The 22,571-nt window shown below is 38.6% G+C and overlaps 1 protein-coding gene across 4 annotated transcripts in view; it reads right to left on the bottom strand.

Moving 5' to 3' along the window:
- Positions 1-22,571, bottom strand: part of SH3GL2 (SH3 domain containing GRB2 like 2, endophilin A1) — a 218,375-nt gene that overhangs the window by 44,551 nt on the left and 151,253 nt on the right. For all 4 annotated transcript variants that reach the window (XM_023242339.2, XM_045042683.1, XM_045042681.1 and 1 more), the window contains exons 2-3: positions 14,946-15,014; positions 5,491-5,563 (exon numbers count right to left, since the gene is read on the bottom strand). In XM_023242339.2, the coding sequence (XP_023098107.1) occupies positions 5,491-5,563; positions 14,946-15,014 (142 nt within the window). The remainder of the gene's footprint in view (positions 1-5,490; positions 5,564-14,945; positions 15,015-22,571) is intronic.

Below are 22,571 nucleotides of genomic sequence, written 5' to 3'. Positions count from 1 at the left end.
TAATCGGAAGACATATTGAGGGCAAACAATGAACCAGGCACAATGCTAAGAGCCCTGCAAAACAAGATGAATACAACTCAGGACCTGCCCTCCAAGAAGCACAGCAATTTCAGTATGTTGTGGAGCCACAAATTTGAATACATAGATGTCAAACAATATATGTATTGATTTTCAGTCCCACTGTCACCAAATATCTTATGATCAGTGTGTTTCCATCTTTGGAAGGAGCCTGTGGGAAAGAAGTATAACAGTCTTGGTGTAATATCTTTCCAGGAATTAATGAGATATTTAAAATTAATATAGTTAACTTTTACTTCCACAGGCAATATTCCTCAAATGAGATTTAAAATTATTACTAAAAAATTCTGAATAGACACCAAATGACCCCGATTTAACACCCCAATGTGAGGCATGCTGGAGAAAGCTAAACCATGTAGGCCTTCAAGGGAAGCTCATTTCCGTAGAGAACCAAACCTTGACTGTGCACAGTGTTCTTCATGTTCAAACTGCTTTTTATCTATGCATCTTGGAAGTTTGCATAGGATTATGCAACTTCTCAGGGTCAGAACAACTTCTTAGTGCAAACTGAAAAAGCCTCTGTCACCATCACTAAGCTAAGGCTGGGAAGGAAACACAGCCAAATCTGGCCGTGTCTCTCATTCTATTTCAGGGGAAGATCTGCAGTATAGTGCCATGTAACACATTTGCAGAAGGTTAAAAAAAATTAAAGATATCCTGGTCTAAAATCCAGAGTCCATTTCTCTTATTGAAAACATAACCACCAATGTACATAAGCCAAGGAGCTAAATATCAAACATACATCAAAACAGAATAAATAGCTTGAATGGTAAATTATCTAGAGCTGTCCTTTATGGGAACCACTGGCCACATGAGGCTATTGATCATTTGAAATGTAACTAGTCCAAACTGAGATGTGTTGTACATATGAAATATACACCGAATTTCAAAACTTAGCACAAGAACAAAAAAATATAAAATTTGTCAATAGTTTAAATATTTGTTAAATTTTGGGTATGTTGGGTTATTTAACGTGGCTACTAGAAAATTCAGAATTGCACATGTGGCTTGCATCTTATTTCTTTTTGACAATGCTGATTTAGTACTTTTTTCTCCACAAGGCATTAGACTACTCATATAGGAAAACTGATCTGTATTCTCCAATGATTTTGCTCTTAGATGCCATAAGAATATAAGGGTTCACAATTGCTGCAGTACTTTTCATGTTCGAATTATTTCTTACCTAAGCAGCCTCGCAAATTTGTATTGGTTTACGCTGTTCCTTTCAGAATATTTCACAATCCGTGGTAAAACACTGCAGGAAGACCTGCAGACCTATGACCCCTTTCACCCTTCCTAACTGCATCAGTTAGCTGGGATTTCCAGAAGGAATTATCTGTGAAGCCCTCTAGACTGCTCTCCTCAGGGTGTATGTATCTTATGCTATTAGGCTGTGAAGTATCAGAGGGCAGGGGCCCAATCTTGGTCCTGTTTCTACCCCTAATGCATCTAAAGTTGGCCTTTGCATAAAAATAAATGCATCTGCTAAGTGTTAGTAACACAGGTAGAGCCGATGGTTGAGGGAAAAGGAAGAGCTTTTCCTTCTCTTTATATTACAGCAGTTTTATCACATTAGCCAATGATTGTCAACTGTGTTTCATAATTTATTTGTTCAAATACCCTAGTGCCACTGCTGTCTGGAACTGAGCTGGGGGCTGGGGATGTGGAGATAAGACAGGCACAGTCTTGCCCTTACAGAGGAAGACAAACAAAAGTACACACATCACACACGTCTATAGTAAGTATGGCATGTGCCACCAGGGAAAAGCAGCTGGAATCGTGACAGGGAAGTTGACAAGGGAACCTAACTAGCCCAGGGGTCAAGGAAGGCTTTTAAATGACCTTTATCCTGGATCTGAGGGTACTATTTACCTGCAAGGTGGAGGGGAAAGGGCAAACTGACCATGCAGGGAGGGACCTTTAAGTCAAGTTAGAAATTTTAAACTTAGTCCTAAAAGCCATGAAAACCCATTGAAGGGTTTTATGCAAAATAATTATGTGATCGCAAGTACCTTTTAAAAATCTCACTCCAGAAATGGGTAAGAGTGGATATGGGCAAACACAGTGTAGAGCAAATTTATAGATTCATGAAAATTAATCAAACTCTCTTTGGTCATCATTTCAATATGAACTGGGTTTTACAAATATTAAAGATGTGTATGCTCCACAACCCACAAGATCTGAAAGCCAGAACATATCTCAGAATATTAATCTGATGGAAGATATTCTCAAAGTACCTTCAAAGCATGAATTTCCACTGAATCTACCAGCCTGTCCGTGTAAATCTGTTGGTTGTCATCAGTCTCTGCCCTGACCCAAGCTCGATCTTGCTTATTCAGGACCAGCCTCTAGTGATACATATTGGTTGACCCAGCTCCTAGGATCATTGAGAGGCTGAGTGGTCAAAGTATTTACCAAACTATATGAGTTGAGAATATTCTCTCTGCTCTTCTGTACCTAATGACTGGGTACCTGCGTGTTTGCTAGACTACTACATACCTTTGTCAAGGACACTTGAACAGCGAACTAATGTACTTTTCAAAAGTGCTTCAGCCAAGTGTCTGCTCTTAGGGTGAGAGATTCAGGGAGGAAGTAAATAATATCTGTCATAGAACAATTAAATACAGATTGTCTAAATTCTATAGAATAACTATATGAAATTGTGTTTTGTTCTCAACTCCTCTGGGTGACACTTCTGTGGCCTGCCCATATATAACTGCTTTTTTTTTTTAAGTTTATTTTTGAGAGAGAGAGAGAGAGCGAGCAAGCACACAAGTTAGTGGGGTTAGGGGCGGTGGGGGGGAGACATAGAATCTCAAGCAGGTTCCACACTGTCAGCACAGAGCCTGAAGAGAGGCTTAAACTCCTGAACCATGAGCTCATGACCTGAGCAGAAATCAAGAGTTGGATGCTTATCTGACTGGGCCACCCAGGCATCCCAATAACTCCTTTTCTAAAACCAAACTGGGATTTTTCCGGTGATGGCCTTCATTGTTCTTCTTGGTATCAAATATCTATTCAAATTTCAAATGGCCATAAAACATGTTGACAGTTAATCAGCACATTCAACATTTTACTAAAAATGTCATTTTAAAAAATCCTTATCTTTCCAATTACTTCCTCCTGTAATCTTTTTTATTAAAATGAGTCTCAATCCCATAATTTGCCTCCTTTCTGAATTTCTATTGCACTCACTCTGACCTGGGTTCCAATCCTGCCTCCATCCTCTTCTAAGTGTGCGACTTTGGGAAAGTTTCTTAAATTCTTGGGCCCTTGTTTTTTCCTGCAGAAAATAAGGCTAGCCTACTGTATTAGTTTTCTAGGGCTAGCATAACAACTTGCCACACAGTGTGTGAGTCAACACACTGAATTGACTCTCTCACGGTTCAAGAGGCCAGAAGCCTGAAATCAAGGTGTCTGCAGGACACCTCCCAGGCTCTCTGGGAGAATCCTCTCCTTGCCTCTTCCACCTTCTGGTGGCTCCTGGAATTCCTTGGTTTGTGGCCACACCACTCCAATCTCGGCCTCCACTTCACATTGGCTTTCTTTCCCATGTCTCTGTGTTTTCTCTTCTTATAAAGACACGAGTCATTTTATGTAGGGCCCACTCTGACTCCAGAATGAGTTCATCTCAAGATCACTAAGTAACATATGAAAAGACCCTATTTTCAAACAGGCTTATATTCTGAGATTCTGGGTGGCCTTGAATTTTGAGGGGGCATACCATTCAACACACTGTACCCACCTACAACAGAGTTCCATTATACCCAGGAACACTGATGGGCTTACACTACAGATTTATGTTACAATGGATTTTTAGTCTCTTTTCCGTAACTATGAATTGCTCACTTGTGTTTTATTTTTACAATCAGAAAAAAAAAATGGTTACTTGTAGAGTTGACACAGTGTAAATAATTAGCACTGTCTTACAAATGCATTAATGCGCAATAAACAGTATATTCTCCCTCCCTTACCCTATCATTATCTTAGCCCCACACTGAGTTACCAGCACAAGTCATGTGTAAATCCCAGGAGATCAGAGAGTACTTCAAAAGTTCTGTGCCAAGATGAAGACACAAACTTCTTGCCCTTATGCACTGATCCCTTATGGTGAGGCAGGTGGAGCAGCTAGCTTTCTTCAGATCCTGACCTGTCACGGTTGTGGTAGGAATACTATGGCATAAATGAACATCTGAGAGATCCTTGCATCTCTGCAGAATATAATGGTCATAAAGAAGGCTCTGGTAAAACTTAGAAACTTCATTTTTTGCTATTCTTTGCCTTATTTGCTAACCATTTGGTTCGCAATCAGTTAAATTCCTCGACCCTACAGGATACTGTATTTCCTTCTGTATTTTCCTTCCGTATATATTCCCATCTCTGATGTATTTTAAGAAGAAAAAAAAATCAAGAATGTGTTCATCTTTTGAAACAGCAGCTGTGCTGTCACAGGTAAATAAAGGTTGAATGAGAGCTCAGTCAGCAGCAGGAGGCAGTAGAGAAGGTCAGCACTTACTATTGCACTTGCCCACTCTTACCCCACACCTCCTTTTTTCATCTCTTGCCCACCAATGCTCTGTATCCAAACACACTAGGGCTGACACAGTATCTAGACCATCTTCCCTAGGACCACTAAATACACCGGCCTCCCAGCCTGAAACTCCCAAAGAAACTAGTCCCAAAAGAAAGCAGCAGTCTTCTAAATATTCATACTTTTCACATAAATACATCCAGCCTTGCTTCAAGCTTCTATCAGTTCTAAGTTAGGAACTGATGTCAGGAAGAGTAGTGAGGAGGTCGATGATAGTGGCTGTTTTGCTTTGTTATACCTTGTGCCTATAGACACTGCCCAGTTCTGCCTGGTTCTCTTTTCAAGGGGTAGATCCATTATCTCTATTAAAACTTCCTTCTCTGAGAGTGTAACAAGTTAGCAGAAACAAATGCTGACCTGCAATGTACTGGGAGAAGAACTGGAATTAGGAACAACCCTCCGAAAACTTTAGTGATGCTGTATGAAAGAAACCCTCTGTATTTCACAAAAAAATTTTTACTCTTTCACACCTTACAGGAAGAGCTATATCATATCTTAAAATTATCCCGTTTTTTTCTTACCATCCCTTGCAAATTAAAGTTTGGTTACTAACAGCTTGTGGCTACCCTGACATGATGTGGCTTCCAAGCTGTCCATGCTATACCATTTGCTAAATATCCTAGAGTCAGATAAAATATGACAGACTCCTTCAGTTACCTCAATGTGAGCCTTAAAAAGTCCTCCCTCCTCAAAGTGCCATATACCAAGCTCTCCAGAAAGGTGGGCTGAGAAAGTAGAAGCACACCAAACTTAAATGTCTATTAAAGAGAAACTACAAGTTACATGGAGGGATACCCCGAATATATAAAGTGGTCCCTTACCTGGATTGGGTTGAAGGTATTCAATTGTTTTAGTCATTATTTCCATCACAGCCCTGCTGGTGACATCCACTTTCTGAAATAAGAAAATAAATATTCTAAGTCACAAGAATTATTCACTTTAGCACCTTAGCTCTTGCCTGAGTAGATCTACAACCACTGGTGCAGCAACAGAACCAGTCCTGCAGTGGACAATGAGGGGCCGGAGATGCTCCAGTAGGAAGAATGGCTTTGCATTCAGCTCAGCTCCATCAAGACATAGAAACCCTGTTTATTAAAAGAGGAACCTGGAATTTCCTAAAATTTGTTTCAAAATATACTTCACTATCTTCTGGCAAAATAAGGTGGAGATGGCTTCCTCTTCCCCTAGGTGGCCTGAGGTCGTCTCTGAAAATGGTCTACTCTTAACTTGACCCAGAAACCCCCCAAAAATCATGTAAATCAAGAGGTTAAAATCTTTATATTCACTTTATAGAGCTCATAGTCAGATTAACCCCTACATGAGCTCACTCTGCTGCAGTGAGATAATTCTTACTAAAAAGAGCAAACTATTCCTAAACCAGAAGAGGACTTTGCATGTGCACAGGTGTGTGTACACACACACACACACACACACACACACACACACACACACGTCTCAGGGAAAAAAACTAAAGAAACAAACACATATGGCCCAATAATCAATTCAGCATAAAATAAATGTAAATAAAAGTTACAAAGGTAAAAAAAAAAAAGAAAGAAAAAGAAAAGGGGGAGATAATGAATCATATTTTGTTCCAGAGGCATTTATCAGACGTCTACAGTAGGCCAGGCATGGTGACAGGTTTGGGGGCTGAAAGAAAGAAAAATGCAGTATCAACTCTGTTTATTCAAGTACGCGATAGAACATTTTTATTTAACTTCTGAGGATATCCTAAGTATATAAAACTTTTGAGCAAACACTTCTAATCAATCCTTGAATTTTTGGTTCATTCCAAATAAAAATCCCAATCCTACAGTCTATATCTGCAAAATTTTGAATGGTCAGCATTTGCATTCAGCAGGTCAGCATGTCCTCTCTCTGTTGGGCCCTCCTCCCTACATGAAGAGTCTGTGTGGATCCACTCCACATTTCCCCATAAAATGCTTTCCTTATCAACATGGGTGGTCCATTCACTCACTCTACAGGGTACATTACTGACAAAAACAAATGCATCCTCCTATCCAAGGTACGTGTGTGGGATAAATGATATAGATAGGAGTGAAAGAAATTTTTGATGGTAGAATTGCAGATGTCAATTAAGCCCACGGGGATTTTACTGTTATGTTTTAACTGGAGTTCAAGAGCTCCTCTCTCAGTTCCAAGAAATTTTTGAGTAACATACTATACACCTACATATAAAATCAGCCTTTTATGGATGGGTTAAGTATCTTTCATAATCAGAAACCAAACCATAAACCATCAGAAGATTTTATCTTTCAGTTTGGTTTTTCAATACTTAATAATTTCCTATTCTATGGCAGTCATATTGTTGTGTGTGTAAGGAGTTTCCCATTATTGTAATTAACAGAGGAGAACACTTTTCTTGTGGGGTTATCATGGGATAAAATTACCTCAAGAAGCACTCCTATTTAAGAGATGCCTGTCTCATAGGACATGTACCATGTCCTTCTGGTTGACTTGAGTTAGGAATATGCCTTAAGTTTGACCATGTACCAAGTAGTGTTTAGTACTATAGCGGGCAGGGGTTCCCTGGAGTTGTGCAGTACAGGACTTGCATGGCCGTATGTGGAAGTACTGGCAGTATTAGCAGAATACCAATCAACCACTATGTACTCAATGTCATGGAAGTGAATTAAGGGTTGTGTGCACAACAAACATACTAAAAGTCCAGGTTACATTCATGACAGAAGGAAAACGTAGATCTCCTAAAGACTACATGATAGGGATAAGGGAATTGGATGCCAAATGTGTATCCAAAGATCCTGTGTGGCTATATGGGAGGAAACAATTCTAAAGTTCAAGGTGTCTAAGAGAGTGAACCAGAGGAACTGACCATTTGATATTCTGAAGTCATCTGCTACTAGGATGCTAACCACTTCTTATTTTCCCCCATATCTGCCCTCAATCATAATTATGCCCAGCATCATCATAAAGTGTTTTCTACTTGTCAGAAATCATTCTAAGAATTTTAAATACCTTTACAGTTTAATCCAAAGAAACCCTGTGAAATAGATACAGAGAGGTTAACAAACTTACCCAACTATGGCTCTAGAGATAGTGTTCTTAAGTACCACACTGTAACTTTTTGCAAGAATAAGCTCCCCATAGAAGGACAAGGAACAGAAACATCTCCCAAATGAAGTCAGAGCTGCAAGCCTCTTTATAACATCCCCCAGATGGGGCTGGGGATCTAGTAGTGGCCAACAACACAGGAGCAGGAGGGAAACACCTGCCATCCCGTCTTCTGGGGTTTTTTTTGGTGTTGTTTTTTTTTTTTTAAGTCATCAAAGTCTGTGGAAACTTCATTCACAAGAACTATTCTACCCTGGGCATCTGCAAAAGGGAGGCTCTCCGACACTGAGCTGTTTGGCTACAAGCCCTGAGTTACACAGGCTTCTCTACAGAGGCTGGATACCAGAAGTGCATATTTGGAGTGGTCCACAGAGTGGTCAGCAAGGAAGGTGTGAAAAATGGTTCTGATTTGGGGTATGGGACCCCCTTTCCCTTCTGGGCTCTTTAAATACACAGCTCAACTACTCAGGCTCTATTAATAGAGCCACTAGCTTGGCAAATGCCAGTGGTCTCAGGGGAGACACAGAACAGCGATGCCAATATTCGAGTATTAAGTTTGGTTCCCAGTGTGGAAATCAATCTTCAAAGGGAAGTAGGAATAAAAACTATCCAGTGTTCCCTGTGGTTTGACAGGGAACTTCCACGAAGGAGTCCATACCACCCTGAGATCGTTATAGACTTTTTCTGCCCAACAAGGCAGATTCCTTCAACACTTTTAGTTACCTAAGCTATATATCACCATAAAACAAGCTCTAGCCAAACCCATTTGATCAGATCATAAAACAAAATTCACTTGAAATCCACTTCTGAAAACAACTTCATCCAATATATTTACTTATATACAGCGTTCACAAGAAATATCTCAGAGAACAGCTTATCAGCAAATTCATTCACTAGCTCTTGCTCTTGATTTTACTGACAGATGTCACTTGATAAAGAACAGAGACTACAAGAGCATCTAATCCAAAGCCTTGATGTTTTAAACGTGCAAGTCTGAACTCGGAGAACGGAAATAAACTATCTGAGGTCACAGACCCATTATAGCTATGACGGGAAGAAAAGTAGTTCAAAGGTCATGGGTCAGAGATTTTCTAAGAAAGACTGACGGAGGAACTAAACAGACTAATGGCCATCTGCAGGTAGGAGGCTGACCAAATTCTAGCTTCTTTCCATTTGTGTCATTGCTAAGAATGTCTCAGAGTCTTTCTGATAAACTATGCTGTGTTTTGGTGGTCATAGAAAGGCTGAGGGGTCAGTACTCTGTGAGAACCTTGAGTATGACTTATTAGGTACTTGCTAGGAAGCTATATATATATACACTTAAACTGGATTTGTCCAAGCACATATTCTCTTATTAATAGGCCCGATATCATTAATATGTACTAAGATTTCCACTTAAATAATTTATCATACCTTTCAAGGGCTCATTCCCATTTGAGGACAACAGTTTAGCTCTGAACTTATACAGTTAAAGATTTCCTCAACCCCCAAATTTTTCGATTGCCTGAAAAAAAGTTTTGATGCATCCTAAATTACAACTTCCATTCTTGTGAGCTCCTGAGCATTTCTTTAACTAACTTTGTCTGGATGGTGGTAGGGAGTCATTAGGGAAGGCTGTTTAGAGGTGAAACTGTAAATATGTATAAAAATAGGCATGTTTTCAGGACATAAAAACTCAATGTAAGTTTTTTTCTGAAGGTAAAAGCATAGACATATATTCTTCTGGTCATTTTTCCTCAATTTTCTCAATACCAGGATTTTAGCAACACTCATACTTTGGAATCAGAAGGTTCTCCCTCCACGATCTAGTCTTGTGATTTACAACTTTGGGTAGGGAGAAAAATAGCTCTCTTAACCTGCTGTACTCACTATAACATTTTTCTTCATCAAGAAAAGCAAGAGTTGGCAAACTATGGCCAGTGGGCCAAATCTGGGTCACTAGCTGTTTTTATATTTTTAAATGATTGGGAAAATTCAAAAGGAGACTACCATTTCATTGCACATAATAATGACATGAAATTCAAATTTCAGTGTCTTTAAATAAATTTGACTGGAACACAGCTATGCTCATTCCTTTTAGGCACCATCAATAATTGCTTTTGCTCTTCAATAGTGGAGATGAGAAGTTTCAACAGAGGCTACAGAAGCTCTCTGACCCACAAAGCCTAATATGCTTACAGAAGAAGTCTGCCAATCCCTTGCTAAGGTTCTATTTTCACCAATGTGTGCCACAGTGAATCTATGGATGCTGAACATTTCATCAGCTTCCCCAGCCTCTAGAGGTAAGACACAACAGAACCAAAAGGCACCACATTGACTAGAATATGATTTTGTTCTGAGGCATCTGAATATTACCTTTTCCACTAGAGAAAAAGTAGACATTGCATCCTGAACTTAGCTGGCAACACACACGAACTATACAGCATTCTTTGTGGGGCAAAAAAGAATTAAAGATATGACTTTATACTGTCATATACTCCATCATCCCAGATGCTGTCACAGGGAGGCAGGAGCAGAGTTTAAGAAAAAAAATTAAAAGATCTTAAAACGGAGCAGGACAGTGTGTAGGTTTGGTGATCAATAATAAACATGAATTAAGCATCCACTCAGACATGGGGTAACTCACAGTTACATGCCATATGAACACTAAATCTTTTGAAAATCTTAATTTTTCTATCACTGAAGTTAAGAAAACGAACCTTTTAAGAATGCACACGTACCCACTTAATGAGAACCCTGAATGAGACACCTAATTAAGCAAGTCACAGAGACATAATGGAATCAGTACCCTGGGAAAGTTTGTCTGGCAGTAAGATACAGGCTGGCCCAATAAGGATGTTTTAATAGTTCCCTACTGGCTCAGAAGAATTAATGTACCTGTTCCCAAATTGCTCTGCTTTCTAGCAGTTATCTGGTATTTGGAAAGCCTGATTAATAGTGTGTTGAAAAACAAAAATAAACAAGGCATTAGGCTGAGATTTCCCCAACGTATTTTTTTGCTAATCTTCACAGGCATTACCTTTAATGAGTATCAGCATGGAAGTATATTGTAAACACACAGCTGAGAAGAACCGTGACTTCCCTGAATTTCAGGATCACCAGAAAGCTGTTTTTAGAGCTCATCTTGTCTGGGGCTCTTACCCATCTTACAAGTATACCAGTGAGTGAGGGTCTTAGTACAGTCATCCACACCTTCTGTTTTACCACCACGTCCATGAAAAAGACATTCATAGTCATGACAGACTCCAAAGGGTGTGCTCACATATGTTTTACTCTGAGTGTGCTGGCTCAGACTCTACTCCTTCCTTCTTCATTTGAGATCAATCGCCAGAGTTCAATCCAGTGGTATTATTTAAATGTGACGTTATTAGTTCCAAATTACTTGCCACAATACTCAAGAGATGATGACTAGTGTGCTTCACACCACTTCACAAGGTGATTTTAGCCTCGCTTAAACATGGACAATGACGGGGAATTCAGTTATAGCCATGGCTTCCTTTTTTTAAGCAGCTCTGAGAACCAGAAGTTCTTTCATACATTGAGCCTGACTCTATCTCTTCACAGTTCCTACTCATTAATTCTATTTCTATCACTTGGAGTTGGATAGAAAGCTGTAACAACCCCCCTCCACCCAATGACTAATTAAGTGTATGAAGATGATGACCATGGACATTCATTTCTGACTTTTCCCCACATCCCACTCTGCCAACAACCTACTCTTTCACACTTTCACATGGAACGGCCTTCTTCCCATTCTTCTCCAACATCCTGCTTGTCTTAAAATTGGAGGCAGCCCTTAAGAATTCCATTCTCACTGAAGTGGTATACAACCACATTTCCAACCATATGACCTCTTCTGGTTTCAAGAAAAGAGATTTCCCAAGATACTTTTCATGCTGCGAAAAGGGACACTACACTCCTCCTATATGCAGGGCAAGAGAAAATTGTAGCATTTAGCTCAGGCACCCTCTGCTCTAGGAAGCTTCCACCAATCTAACCAACCTGAGCTAGGTCTTCCATGGGAATCTCCACAGGGTGCCAAGCACCATGTCCTGTAAGCCACATTTCTTCCATCAAAACTGGAAGTCCCTTGATGGCAAGAACTGTGCCTTAATCATCTTTGTATTCCTGATGCCCACCACAACACTTTGTACAAGGAGGACGCATTTACAGATATACCATATGAATTAATGAATATAACCACACACACGCATGCACACACACCTACGAAACCATAGTATCACTGCAGCAACAGATGGAGATTTAAGAAGGAATTACAGATCCTCAAATTCTACAACTTCCTCTTGACAAAAAATCTGCAGCTTCTCAATAAACATATCTACAAGATGTCTATACCACAGTAAGAACTTTAGTCTGTATTTAAGAGATCTTGTAAGCAACAGATACCATTTAAAACTAAAACATAAACAATTCTAGGCAAAGTATTTAAGGGGAGGAAAGAAGTGGCTATAGGCAGCGGTCCTGCAGAGACAACAGAGTTGCAGGGTTCCACCCAATCAGCTCTGGGAGCCGTGAGTGCTAAGAGACCAAGTGTGATTTTATTGCATCTTGGCACGAGAGTGGCTGGGGTGGCTGATTAGAGAAACAACATCTAGGAATACCCACTTCTCTTTCCAACTAGTGCTGATTGATGCAAACCTCTAATTTATTTCATTTTGTTGCCTAATTGCACCTCTGAGAATGCATCTGAACAAAGGTCTCTGTACCCAAAATGCCTGATGACCAGAAAACTGACTGTGGACAGGTGATTCTTCTGCAGGCTTGGGAACGTCGAGCTAAAATATTTTTGTGAGTCATTAATAAATTAACAGGAGAGAAAAGATTTGAGATTCCAAATCCAAGGCATGTGCTTTCCAGTTATCACAGAAATCTTTACCTTTAATGCAAATTGAGCATAGGTAGAGTGTAAAATGTGCACAGAGCCATAGGTAAAACAAACAAATATGTGTAGTAAAATGAAATTAACTTCCACACTGCTCTGAAATGTAAATCTCTCAATTTACTTAGAGATAAACCCAAATATAAAACCAAAGGTGTGTTCCTCAAATAATCAGCAAAAGTTTCCCCCCCCCCCCACCAGGAATATCTTTTTTGAGACAAAAGCTTCAGAAACTAATTATTTTCTAGGAAATAGGAGAAATAAACCTTACCTTTGAGCCCAGAGATGCCTTTGAGTCTTTGCCTGAAGGAAAATACTTACAAGATCTTCTTTCATTTCAATTAGTTTGCAAGATGGGCATGGATTCAAAGGCTTAATTAGTTGCTCAGTGATAAATTCTACTCTATTCTCTAAATTTCCTGTTCTTTTTAGTTCCATTTAAAAAATGGAAAGTTTGTCTTAGCTTAGTCAATGAGCTATCTAGCTTATTATCTTTAGTCCTGGCAGACGCTGAAAGCTCAACTCAAATTCTGACTCCTTGGTTCTGAATTCCTCAATGCCTGACTAATCTGTCATTAACAACATGGCACCAGGGAGGATGTTACAAATTCTCTCCTGAGGGGAGAGGGACGAATCAAAGGATAAGGAAGGGGAGATTAAGATATAATGGCTGGAGACAGAAGCTGGTGCAAATTAACAGACCCACAGGGCAGCTTCTTATGAGGTGTGAGGAACCCTAATATTACAGGGAATAGAGGAATCCAGTCATTCTAGGCAAATGTATCAGTATCTGTTCTCAGATGCTGTAGAAAACAAAGGGGTAGAATACCATTTCCAGAACTATGAACACCAGGGAGTTCTAGCTTTGGTTCATCGGGCAGTACTGAGAACTGTCCAGAGATGAGAAATAAGGATCAATGCAGATTTTAATTGCCCCAGTGGGGGCAAATAGCTATCAGGTATTAGGTGTAAGAGGCTGGACTCCCAGACTTCTGGTTGGGCCTCACGACTCTTGTATTAAATCTCCTTTCTAAGTGGGTACCTGTGCTATCAGTGAGATCTGTCTCAAGAACTCGGCCAGAATGATCAGTTACATTAACACTACACAATCTCATCTCATAAGACCCCTCTCCCTTGGCAACTCATTTTTTTTTCCCCCCAGGAACTCAAATGGGTCCTGTTCTCTCTTACTTGCTGTTTCTTTTACAGAAACATTAATTTCTAATAATTCGTGCTCATTCTGTTCACTGCTATATCCTACATGCTTGGCTCATAGAAGCACAAAATAAGAATTTGCTGAATTCATCAATGAACTCAAAAGAAAGAACTGAAAAAGACAAAGCACAAAGCACCTAAGCAACTTTCTTCGTTTGGCTCTTCACACAAAGACCACAAATGGCAAAACTGAGGCAGCCTACTGGAACTGATGTGACCTAAGTAAAAATGCAGTTTTCCAGGTACTATAGGCTTTTGACATCCTCTCTGTCCAAGTACAGGGTTTGTATTGCCAGATCCTTTACCCATCAGTTGAACACCAGAAACAATTCTTTACAACACACAACACACACTCTTTACCATAAGCCTAGATTATCACTTGCTATGAACCATCTCAAAGAGAAAATACGGCGATGTTACAATAGAAATGAAATGGGCTATTCTGTTTGCCACCTCCACCCTCACCTGCTGAGAATCAGCCATCTTTTAGACAGAACGCTAAATGATTTACCTTATTTTTCATCCTTAACACAAGTCCCCCAACTAGGGATTAGTATTCTCATTTTATATTTACACAAAAATAAGACTCAGAGCAATAAACTGACTTGTGGGTCAAGCAGTTCAAGGGCACCATGGCCAAGCGCACAGGTCCCTTCATGCGTACTGTCCATCACACCTGCTGCCACCACATGGCCCTGCCCAGAGGTCCACCAAGGCCAGGCAGTGACTCAAACTCTCCCAGACACTCAGGACACCATTTTCCACCTTCCCCTATTTTTTTTCACACTCCACCCCCCATTCAAGCACAACTTCATGTTGTCCTATTTGGAAAATTAATGATAAAATCCACCAGGAAAGTACATTATAACATTTCACCTTTGCTGAAGCTTCGTTCTCAGTACAAAGGGAAGAGAGAATACTTTGCGTCTTCTGTTTTAAAATATACACTAAAAGGAGAGTATATTTTACAATAACAAGATGCATTTTCAGGTACCAGAGAAGAGCCCTTCTCCTCTCAGTATGCTAGACAATTTTATGTCAAAGGGAGCTCTAAGGGTCAAGACTTACCCGCTCCATCTCTTTGAAGTCATCGTCCAGCTTGGTTCCTTCAGCTCCTCCAACCTTCTCACTCACTTTCTAAAGAAAACAAGCAAAAAGGAGAATTATTATAAATAAAGTTTCTTTTCAAAATGTGTGTTAACAGTTTCAAGCACTTTCACAAACATCATCTAATATTATTTTTCCTACAGCCATTCTCTGACATGGGGGACAGTCCTATTTTCATAGGAGGAAACTGTGGCTCGGAAGGTTTAAACAATTTGCCAAAGACCAGGCACCCAGTAGGTATTGAAACAAGAATTTGAACTTATTTCTTCTGCTTTCAACCCCAGTGTTCTTTATTATATACATCATTATATAACTACCTAATCACTAACATTTGCCTTTTGAAAGTTCTGAGGGACAACAGCATCATACAATTATCATTTCCCTCTGATAATGGATCTAAAATGCTACCTAGGTAGAAAATTGCTACTTCTTCCATCTATTTCTCCATGGGCTATTGAACAGATAATCACAAGCATCTATCAAACTGGTAAGAAAAATAAATCAGCCCAGCTGATCTTCAGACGAAAGGGCTTGAATACTAATCTTATAAAGCTTCCTGTAGCTGTCTATATCCTTATAAACATGAGATAAACCATACAGAAAGAAGTTAAGGGTATTTCTTTGCTACCCAATCAATTCCCATTATTATACATTTTATATTCATTAATTTATGCATTCAAATGGCCATTTTCCATATGTAGAATTCATGTTTATTAAAAAGTTAAATATCCTATTTTGTTCTGAAATAAAGATTTAAATTAAATCTAATAAAAATTTATGAATGGGTCACAAGAAAAATACCTTAGTTTCATCAAAGGCAGGAATATTAAGTGCTAATGACTCGAGACTTCTCTTGCTCTTAAAATATTCTAATTATAAAGGTAGTTAGATGCTTTTTACAAAGATGTCACTGTATTAAAGTTATCACACACAGATACTGAAGTATGAATTTTTACTTTCTTTAATAACCGCTGGATTGAAGGTCTCTGCAGAGAAGGCCACCACCAAGGCCAGACCTACAACAATCTCAGTAACAACCTGGGTCATCTTGTAAGTTTGGTTCATCTCCTTCTAAAGGAGTCCTTGGATATATAGCTCTGTCTCCTGGCAATGGAAGCCCCGATATCCCCTTGCTGGGAGCTTTAGTGTATTCCTTTCTTTCTTTCTCTTTCTCTCTCTCTCTGTCTCTCTCTCCTTCACTCCTGCTTTCTGCTATCAGGAAAACCTCTAGAAGAGACTAGTATTGGAGAAACTGAAAGTACGAATTCTACCACCACTCAGGACCTGCATACCAGATGCCACCCATTTCACCCCAGCATAAGTAACAGAAGGAATGTGTTGTGATGAATGGCCATGGCATGCACAGACTCCTCTACTCTTTGCTAGGTACACAGAGTTGTTATGAAAATTAAATAGTGTATCAAGCATAAGAACCTATGTCTGAACCTACAAGACAGATGGTAAATTCTAGTTCCCTTCTCTCACCAATGAAGTATATACCTGCTTATAGTATCCTGGTTTCCCCAGTTGTTTTTTTTTTGTTTTTTTTTTTCAACTGTAGTGTGAAATCTTGAGAAGAATCCAGCAATTTTCATTAACATAATACAACCATAGGTAAATAAAGGTCAATTATTAAAAGTGTAAGGTTAATAAAAACAATATTAATATCTTTCATTTGTATAGCTGACACCTACTTTCACTTGCAATTTGTCATCTAATATGGGCATCACAAGAACTATGTAGATCACATATTATTCCCATGTCACAGATGAGAAAACTGAGGGTTGCGTAAGTTAAATTTCCTATCCATGGTACAGATTGTTAGCTAGGAAGAAGTGGAACAAGGACCTGAATGCATTTTTTCCAAGCTAAACCGTAGACTCCTTTGCATCCCCAGCCTAGTTTGGGGGAGCTGTCCATGGTTCTGGCCTTCCCTGCCTGAAGTTCCATTAGATTCACTGCCTTAACCCTGGGTCCTTGACATCAACCCTCACTTAACCCGTGTCCTAAACGATGCTAGTTATCAATTATTTCAGCAGTCCATACAGATCTAGGATTTGCCTAGCATCAACACCACCTAATCAAAAGCCTGTGATCTGGGAAAGAAGTCAACTTCTTTGCCTGCTTTCTTAAAGATTTTTAACAAACCAGAAATGGGGGTAGGGAGGTCCCAGAATTCAGTTTAGAACTTTCTAGCGGGATCCAAGTGCCAGTGACTTGACCTGAATGTTTGGAATTAAGTTATAGAAAATCAGGAAATAGAAGGGCCTGACAGGTTATTAATAATCAAATTTTTTCTATCAGCAAACAAATTTTTACTGTGATTTTTATAGGTTTACTCCCTTTCACTTTGTTCAGAGATGACAGTTTTAGCTCACATTTAGCCCCTCTTGTGTCTTATTATTCTTGAATTACATAGTTTTCAGTTAAATTTGGGCTGGGAAACTCTAGTCAAACTCCTACAAAATCAAAAAATATATACTGCATAGCCCTCAACCAACTCTCAGTTCTACCTTTCTCCAATGTCAAGGAACTCACTATATCCCAACATCCCATTTGGGTCAAAAACAGATCGTCCTATGACCTGTGAATGAGACATTTAATTTTTATTTACAAAATTGTCACCAAAAAACAGCCAAAAATGTCTCCATTTATGGTAACATTAGCAAATCCTGGTAATCCTGGGTTAATCACATTCTGATCATCTCTGGGGAATAAAATACGGCCCTTATCAAAAGCACAAGGCCTATATCACATTCAATCCCATATTGCTCAGCTGAGAATGATGTTAATTTCCCCCCTTTTTGCATCTAAAAACAAGTTGGCATCACAATAGCTGACTCACTGTATCAAACAGAATACCAAATGGAATTACAATGGCCATTAATAATTTAGAACTAGTCCTATGACTCACACCAAGGGCAACTCATCAGTCCATTGGCTTTAAATATTTGGTTTAAAATACTTAGTGTGGGTGTGGGTGTGAGTGCAGGTATGGGAGGAAGAGGTAGAGAGAAAGTTGGATTGAGAGATATTAAGCTCTTTCTCTTCTCTACAAAAGCTGATTTTGAACTGCTCTGAGAGAAACAGTTCACCAAACATACTAAATGAGGCTAGCAGTTAGATTCTGGTACTGGTCTGATTGGTTGGCTGATACAAAAATTTCTTATCTAATTAGATTCTTGGAGAAAGCAATATTCAAAATGACATCTACATTGTTCTTGGGGCTATCTTCTTTTCAAGTCACAAAGGATCTAAATATATCAAGGCATTGAATTAAACAGTGGGCTTAAATAACACTGACTCATTTCTTAGCAGTATAGCAAATATTTTCCCCTCCTGATCTTTAAATATCATTACTAAAACTTCTATCTTCTTATGAATGAGTCAAGGTGAGGAATATAGGCTCCCTGATCTTATCTGGCCAACAATGAATTTTGTTTTCCTTACCTAATACCATATACTTAAGAATAATTTCACCCTACTATTTTCCAGTGAGGTGGTCCCTAAAAACTAAGAATTCATAGTATTGAATATTTTTGGATACTGTTTAATGTACTTTGGCTAATATGCTAGCACTTGAGAAACTGATCACCTATTTAAGTTTAAATGAACTTTGGGGCACCTAGATGGCTCAGTCGGTTAAGCTTTGGACTTTGGCTCAGGTCATGATCTCAGGGTTCATGAGGTCAAGCTCCACATCAGGCTCTGTGCTGACAGCTGGGAGCCTGAGTCCTGCTTCAGATTCTGTGTTTCTCTCTCTCTGTCCTTCCCCAGCTCTCTCTCTCTCAAAAATAAACATTAAAAAATTGTTTTTAAATTTAAATGAACATCAGCAAAAGGTATTTGAATCAAACAAAACAGTACAAATAAGCCAATATACTCCCCTATGCTACCCAAAACAAAACAAAACAAAAACATCAAACACATCAAACAACTCCTCTATTCAAAACTCTCAACTGTACCCACTTAACTACATCGAGAGCTTACACTTCTCATCTTATCTATTACACTCTACATATACTCTGTTTCAATCAAACCAGCAATTTCACCTTCCTCTATCTTACTCTCCATTGTATTCCTCTTAACAGGTACTCAGCTAAGATCTGTGGAACTGAACTACAATGTCTTTTTGTAAATATTAATGTTAGGTTGACAAGAGAAAGCATACAGTGAGGCAAATAAGACTTATCACCTCACTCAGGATGGTATTTCAAAAGGCACAACTTTCCAAAAAAAGAAAGAAAGAATACAGTCAACTCACATTTTAAATTAAAAGTCTTAATTCTGAGCCTGCAGTAGCGTTGTCTCATGCTATTTTTTCTCCATGTACCAAATAAGAAAAATGTCAAAGGGAACCAGTAGCAAGAGACAGCTTAAATAAATGACCACTGTTCACAGCCCAGAGGATGCTGCACTGCTTTCCAACAATGACTCATCCTCCTCCATACTGTCACCTCTGGGAAGAAGACACCCCCTCTAGTTACAGCTCTGATTCTTCCCTGCATTGTGTTTCATTTACTAAACACTGATGACTCAACTCCCATGTTTCTGACTGCCTTTACGGTGGTCTCCTTGAAAAATCACATCAGGGGTGCCTGGGTGGCGCAGTCGGTTGAGCGTCCGACTTTAGCCAGGTCACGATCTCGCGGTCCGGGAGTTCGAGCCCCGCGTCGGGCTCTGGGCTGATGGCTCAGAGCCTGGAGCCTGTTTCCGATTCTGTGTCTCCCTCTCTCTCTGCCCCTCCCCCGTTCATGCTTTGTCTCTCTCTGTCCCAAAAATAAATAAACGTTGAAAAATCACATCAGTGAAATTCATCAGACTTAATACCAAATTCATTCATACCACATACACCTGCAAAGTGATTTACTTCCTACTTCTCTGTTTTTGTTCAGTTCTGTTATTTTACATCATACAAAGCCTGGTTTCTTTACAATCCACCAAATGCACTGTGTTTATTCTCTCTGCCTTGTACATGGACCTATTTCCTTTTTCTATTTTTTAAATCCTACCAACTATTCAAAATGCTCACCCAGATTTCACCTTCTCTGTCATCTTGACTGCCCACCCTAGCAGGAAGTTATTAGACTTAATATGCATTCTTAATAAAGCATATCATCTGTTGGACTACCTGGAACTAGCCACTTCATTAATAAAATTGCTGAAGATCTTTGCTCATCTGAATTTTAAGATGCTAAAGGCAGGAATCGTATCTCCTGCTTCTTTGTCTAAAAATGTTTGAGACTGTGGTACCTAACACAGTGCTTGCAAAGTAGACATTCAATTACCAGTGGAAAAAATGATCTCAATGAATTATCCTAAGGTCAAAAATTGTACGTTAATTAAAGGAAGACCCTAAACTATGAGCTAGCACTGGTTCTGTACCTCCTTTCTGAGAGTTTAATCTCCCCTCTAAATGTAATATCTTTTTCTCTACCAGTAACAGGCAAAAAATTAGAAAATTTATAATTAAGGATAGTTTATTTATAGCCAAGGTTAAAGAAAATTCTCTTCTAATTGTAACCATTCTACATTCACCTGCCAACTTACTTTCGGAACAATGATAATTAGTATCAATAATATATATTCTTCCCATTAATCCTGATTCTAAATATGTATGTATTTTAGTCTATATGCATATGCACATATGTGTGTATAAATACACACACAGGCCAACATGTTCGTGTGTGTGTGTGTGTGTGTATCCCCTCACATGAGAGAAAGTAATATAATACTTTTCCCAAATGTTTTTTACAAAATCAAAAATAATTTTATGATGTGCTGCACTATGTATTTATTCATATTAAAACAGAATTACTTGGACATTCCATAAGTTAATCACAGCTAGTTTGTTCAGAGCAAAAAGTAGAACTCATACACTATCCTGCCCATCTGCACTGCAGATCAACAAAATTATTTATATGTATAATGAAATCTCATTGACAAGGAAGTCAATGAGAGCCACTTGAATTAAGATTTTAGAAATGGATTTAGAATTGAGACATGAATTTGTCCTTGACAATGACACCAAATGGTTGTATATAAAAGAAGATGCATAACTTCTTAATGCCTCAATTTCTTCTCCTAAGAAATGAAAAACAACACCATTCAACACTGGGTGTTTTTTGTTTTTTTTTTTAAAGAATTAAATTGGAATGTACATATAAAGAGCACATTATAAACTATCAATAATCATTATTAAAATACGGGTTTATTATGTCTTAACATGATCTTACTCATATGACAGGCAAAATTTTAAGTTGTTTTTTATATTTGGCTAAAAAAAAACTAAGTTTAATGTAAATGCATTAAAGCACAACATTATTAATGTGCAAGTTCTTCAAGAAGTTATGATAACTACACCTGTGGGACACTGTATTCCCAGTACTTGTAGAAAGGCATCACCTATGGTAATAAATAAAAGAAGCCCATACTCATGAAAGTTCTTTAATCATCATTCATTAATAAGGTACCAAAAAATAAAAATTATACTTGATGACATACCAAATACTCAGAAGGAAACAGGAGAGTCAAAATTACAGCAGTACTTTCTTGATTATTTGGCTAAATACACGTAGATCTTGTTTTTCCAGATGGTGGTATTCCCATGTTTGAAAGGCAGAGTGGATTCACTTCATGGAATAATATAAGTTTCACACTAGTTTTTCTCAGTTGTCATTAAATTGGAATGCTTAAATGCCATGATGTTTTGGAAGTGAATTTCAAAAAAATCTGTATTTTTTCCCATCCAGAAACTTCTAATTTTCTTAGAGAATGATTAAAGGCATTTTATCTATCTAAATTAGGTTAATTCTATTTCTTACTCTCAAATAGAATCTGTATATTGAATAGTGGTAAGTGTAAAGATTCCTCTTGCATAATGTAAAAACTAGCGACTCCTCCCCACCCCCAAGAATTCAGTAAGATGAAAACCGATTTTCTTTAAATATCTGAAGCTAAAAACTTTAAAATAAGTTTGGGTGAGTTAAGCACTTCACCCTATTTCTAGCTTCCAATCTTCCTATCTTGCTTCTGGTCAAATACTATATGGAAAATGTAGTAACTGATTTGCAGCATGTTATAATGATTTCTGGTATGATTCTCTGGGGTTAAAAGTAGTAACTTTCTAAGCCCTATTTCCCCAAGGTGAGAATTTCCCTTAGACTAAGTAGCTAATTACTTGCATACACCCTTCAAAGGGCATTAGCAGGATTGATCATAGAAGTTTCATGCAGAGCCTCAGTCCCGCCCCAGAAAGATCGTTTACACTATCACTTATAGTGTCATTTGCAAACGATCCTATTTTTGTCTTCTAGAAAATAAAAAAAAGTATAAAAAATGTGCAGAATAAAAGAAAACCAGCATTTCTCTATTTTTCAACTTCCCAAATCATCTAGTTCCTTACCAGAGAAAGGGTAATTCTCCCCTATCAGAGGGGGAGAATATTTCCATAAAGTTTCCCATCTCTGACGATAGGAAAAAAGTACACATTTTCATAGTCCACTGCAATACATAAGCCATTGAAACTGAACAAAATACAAAAAGACAGTGTGTGCTAAAAATAGACTCTATACTTGAGGCCAGAAT

Source organism: Felis catus, chromosome D4 (assembly GCF_018350175.1).
Source record: "Felis catus isolate Fca126 chromosome D4, F.catus_Fca126_mat1.0, whole genome shotgun sequence".
Classification (NCBI taxonomy): domain Eukaryota; kingdom Metazoa; phylum Chordata; class Mammalia; order Carnivora; family Felidae; genus Felis; species Felis catus.
Note: the sequence above shows the minus strand (reverse complement) of the source record. Positions and strands in the feature narration are given on the sequence as shown.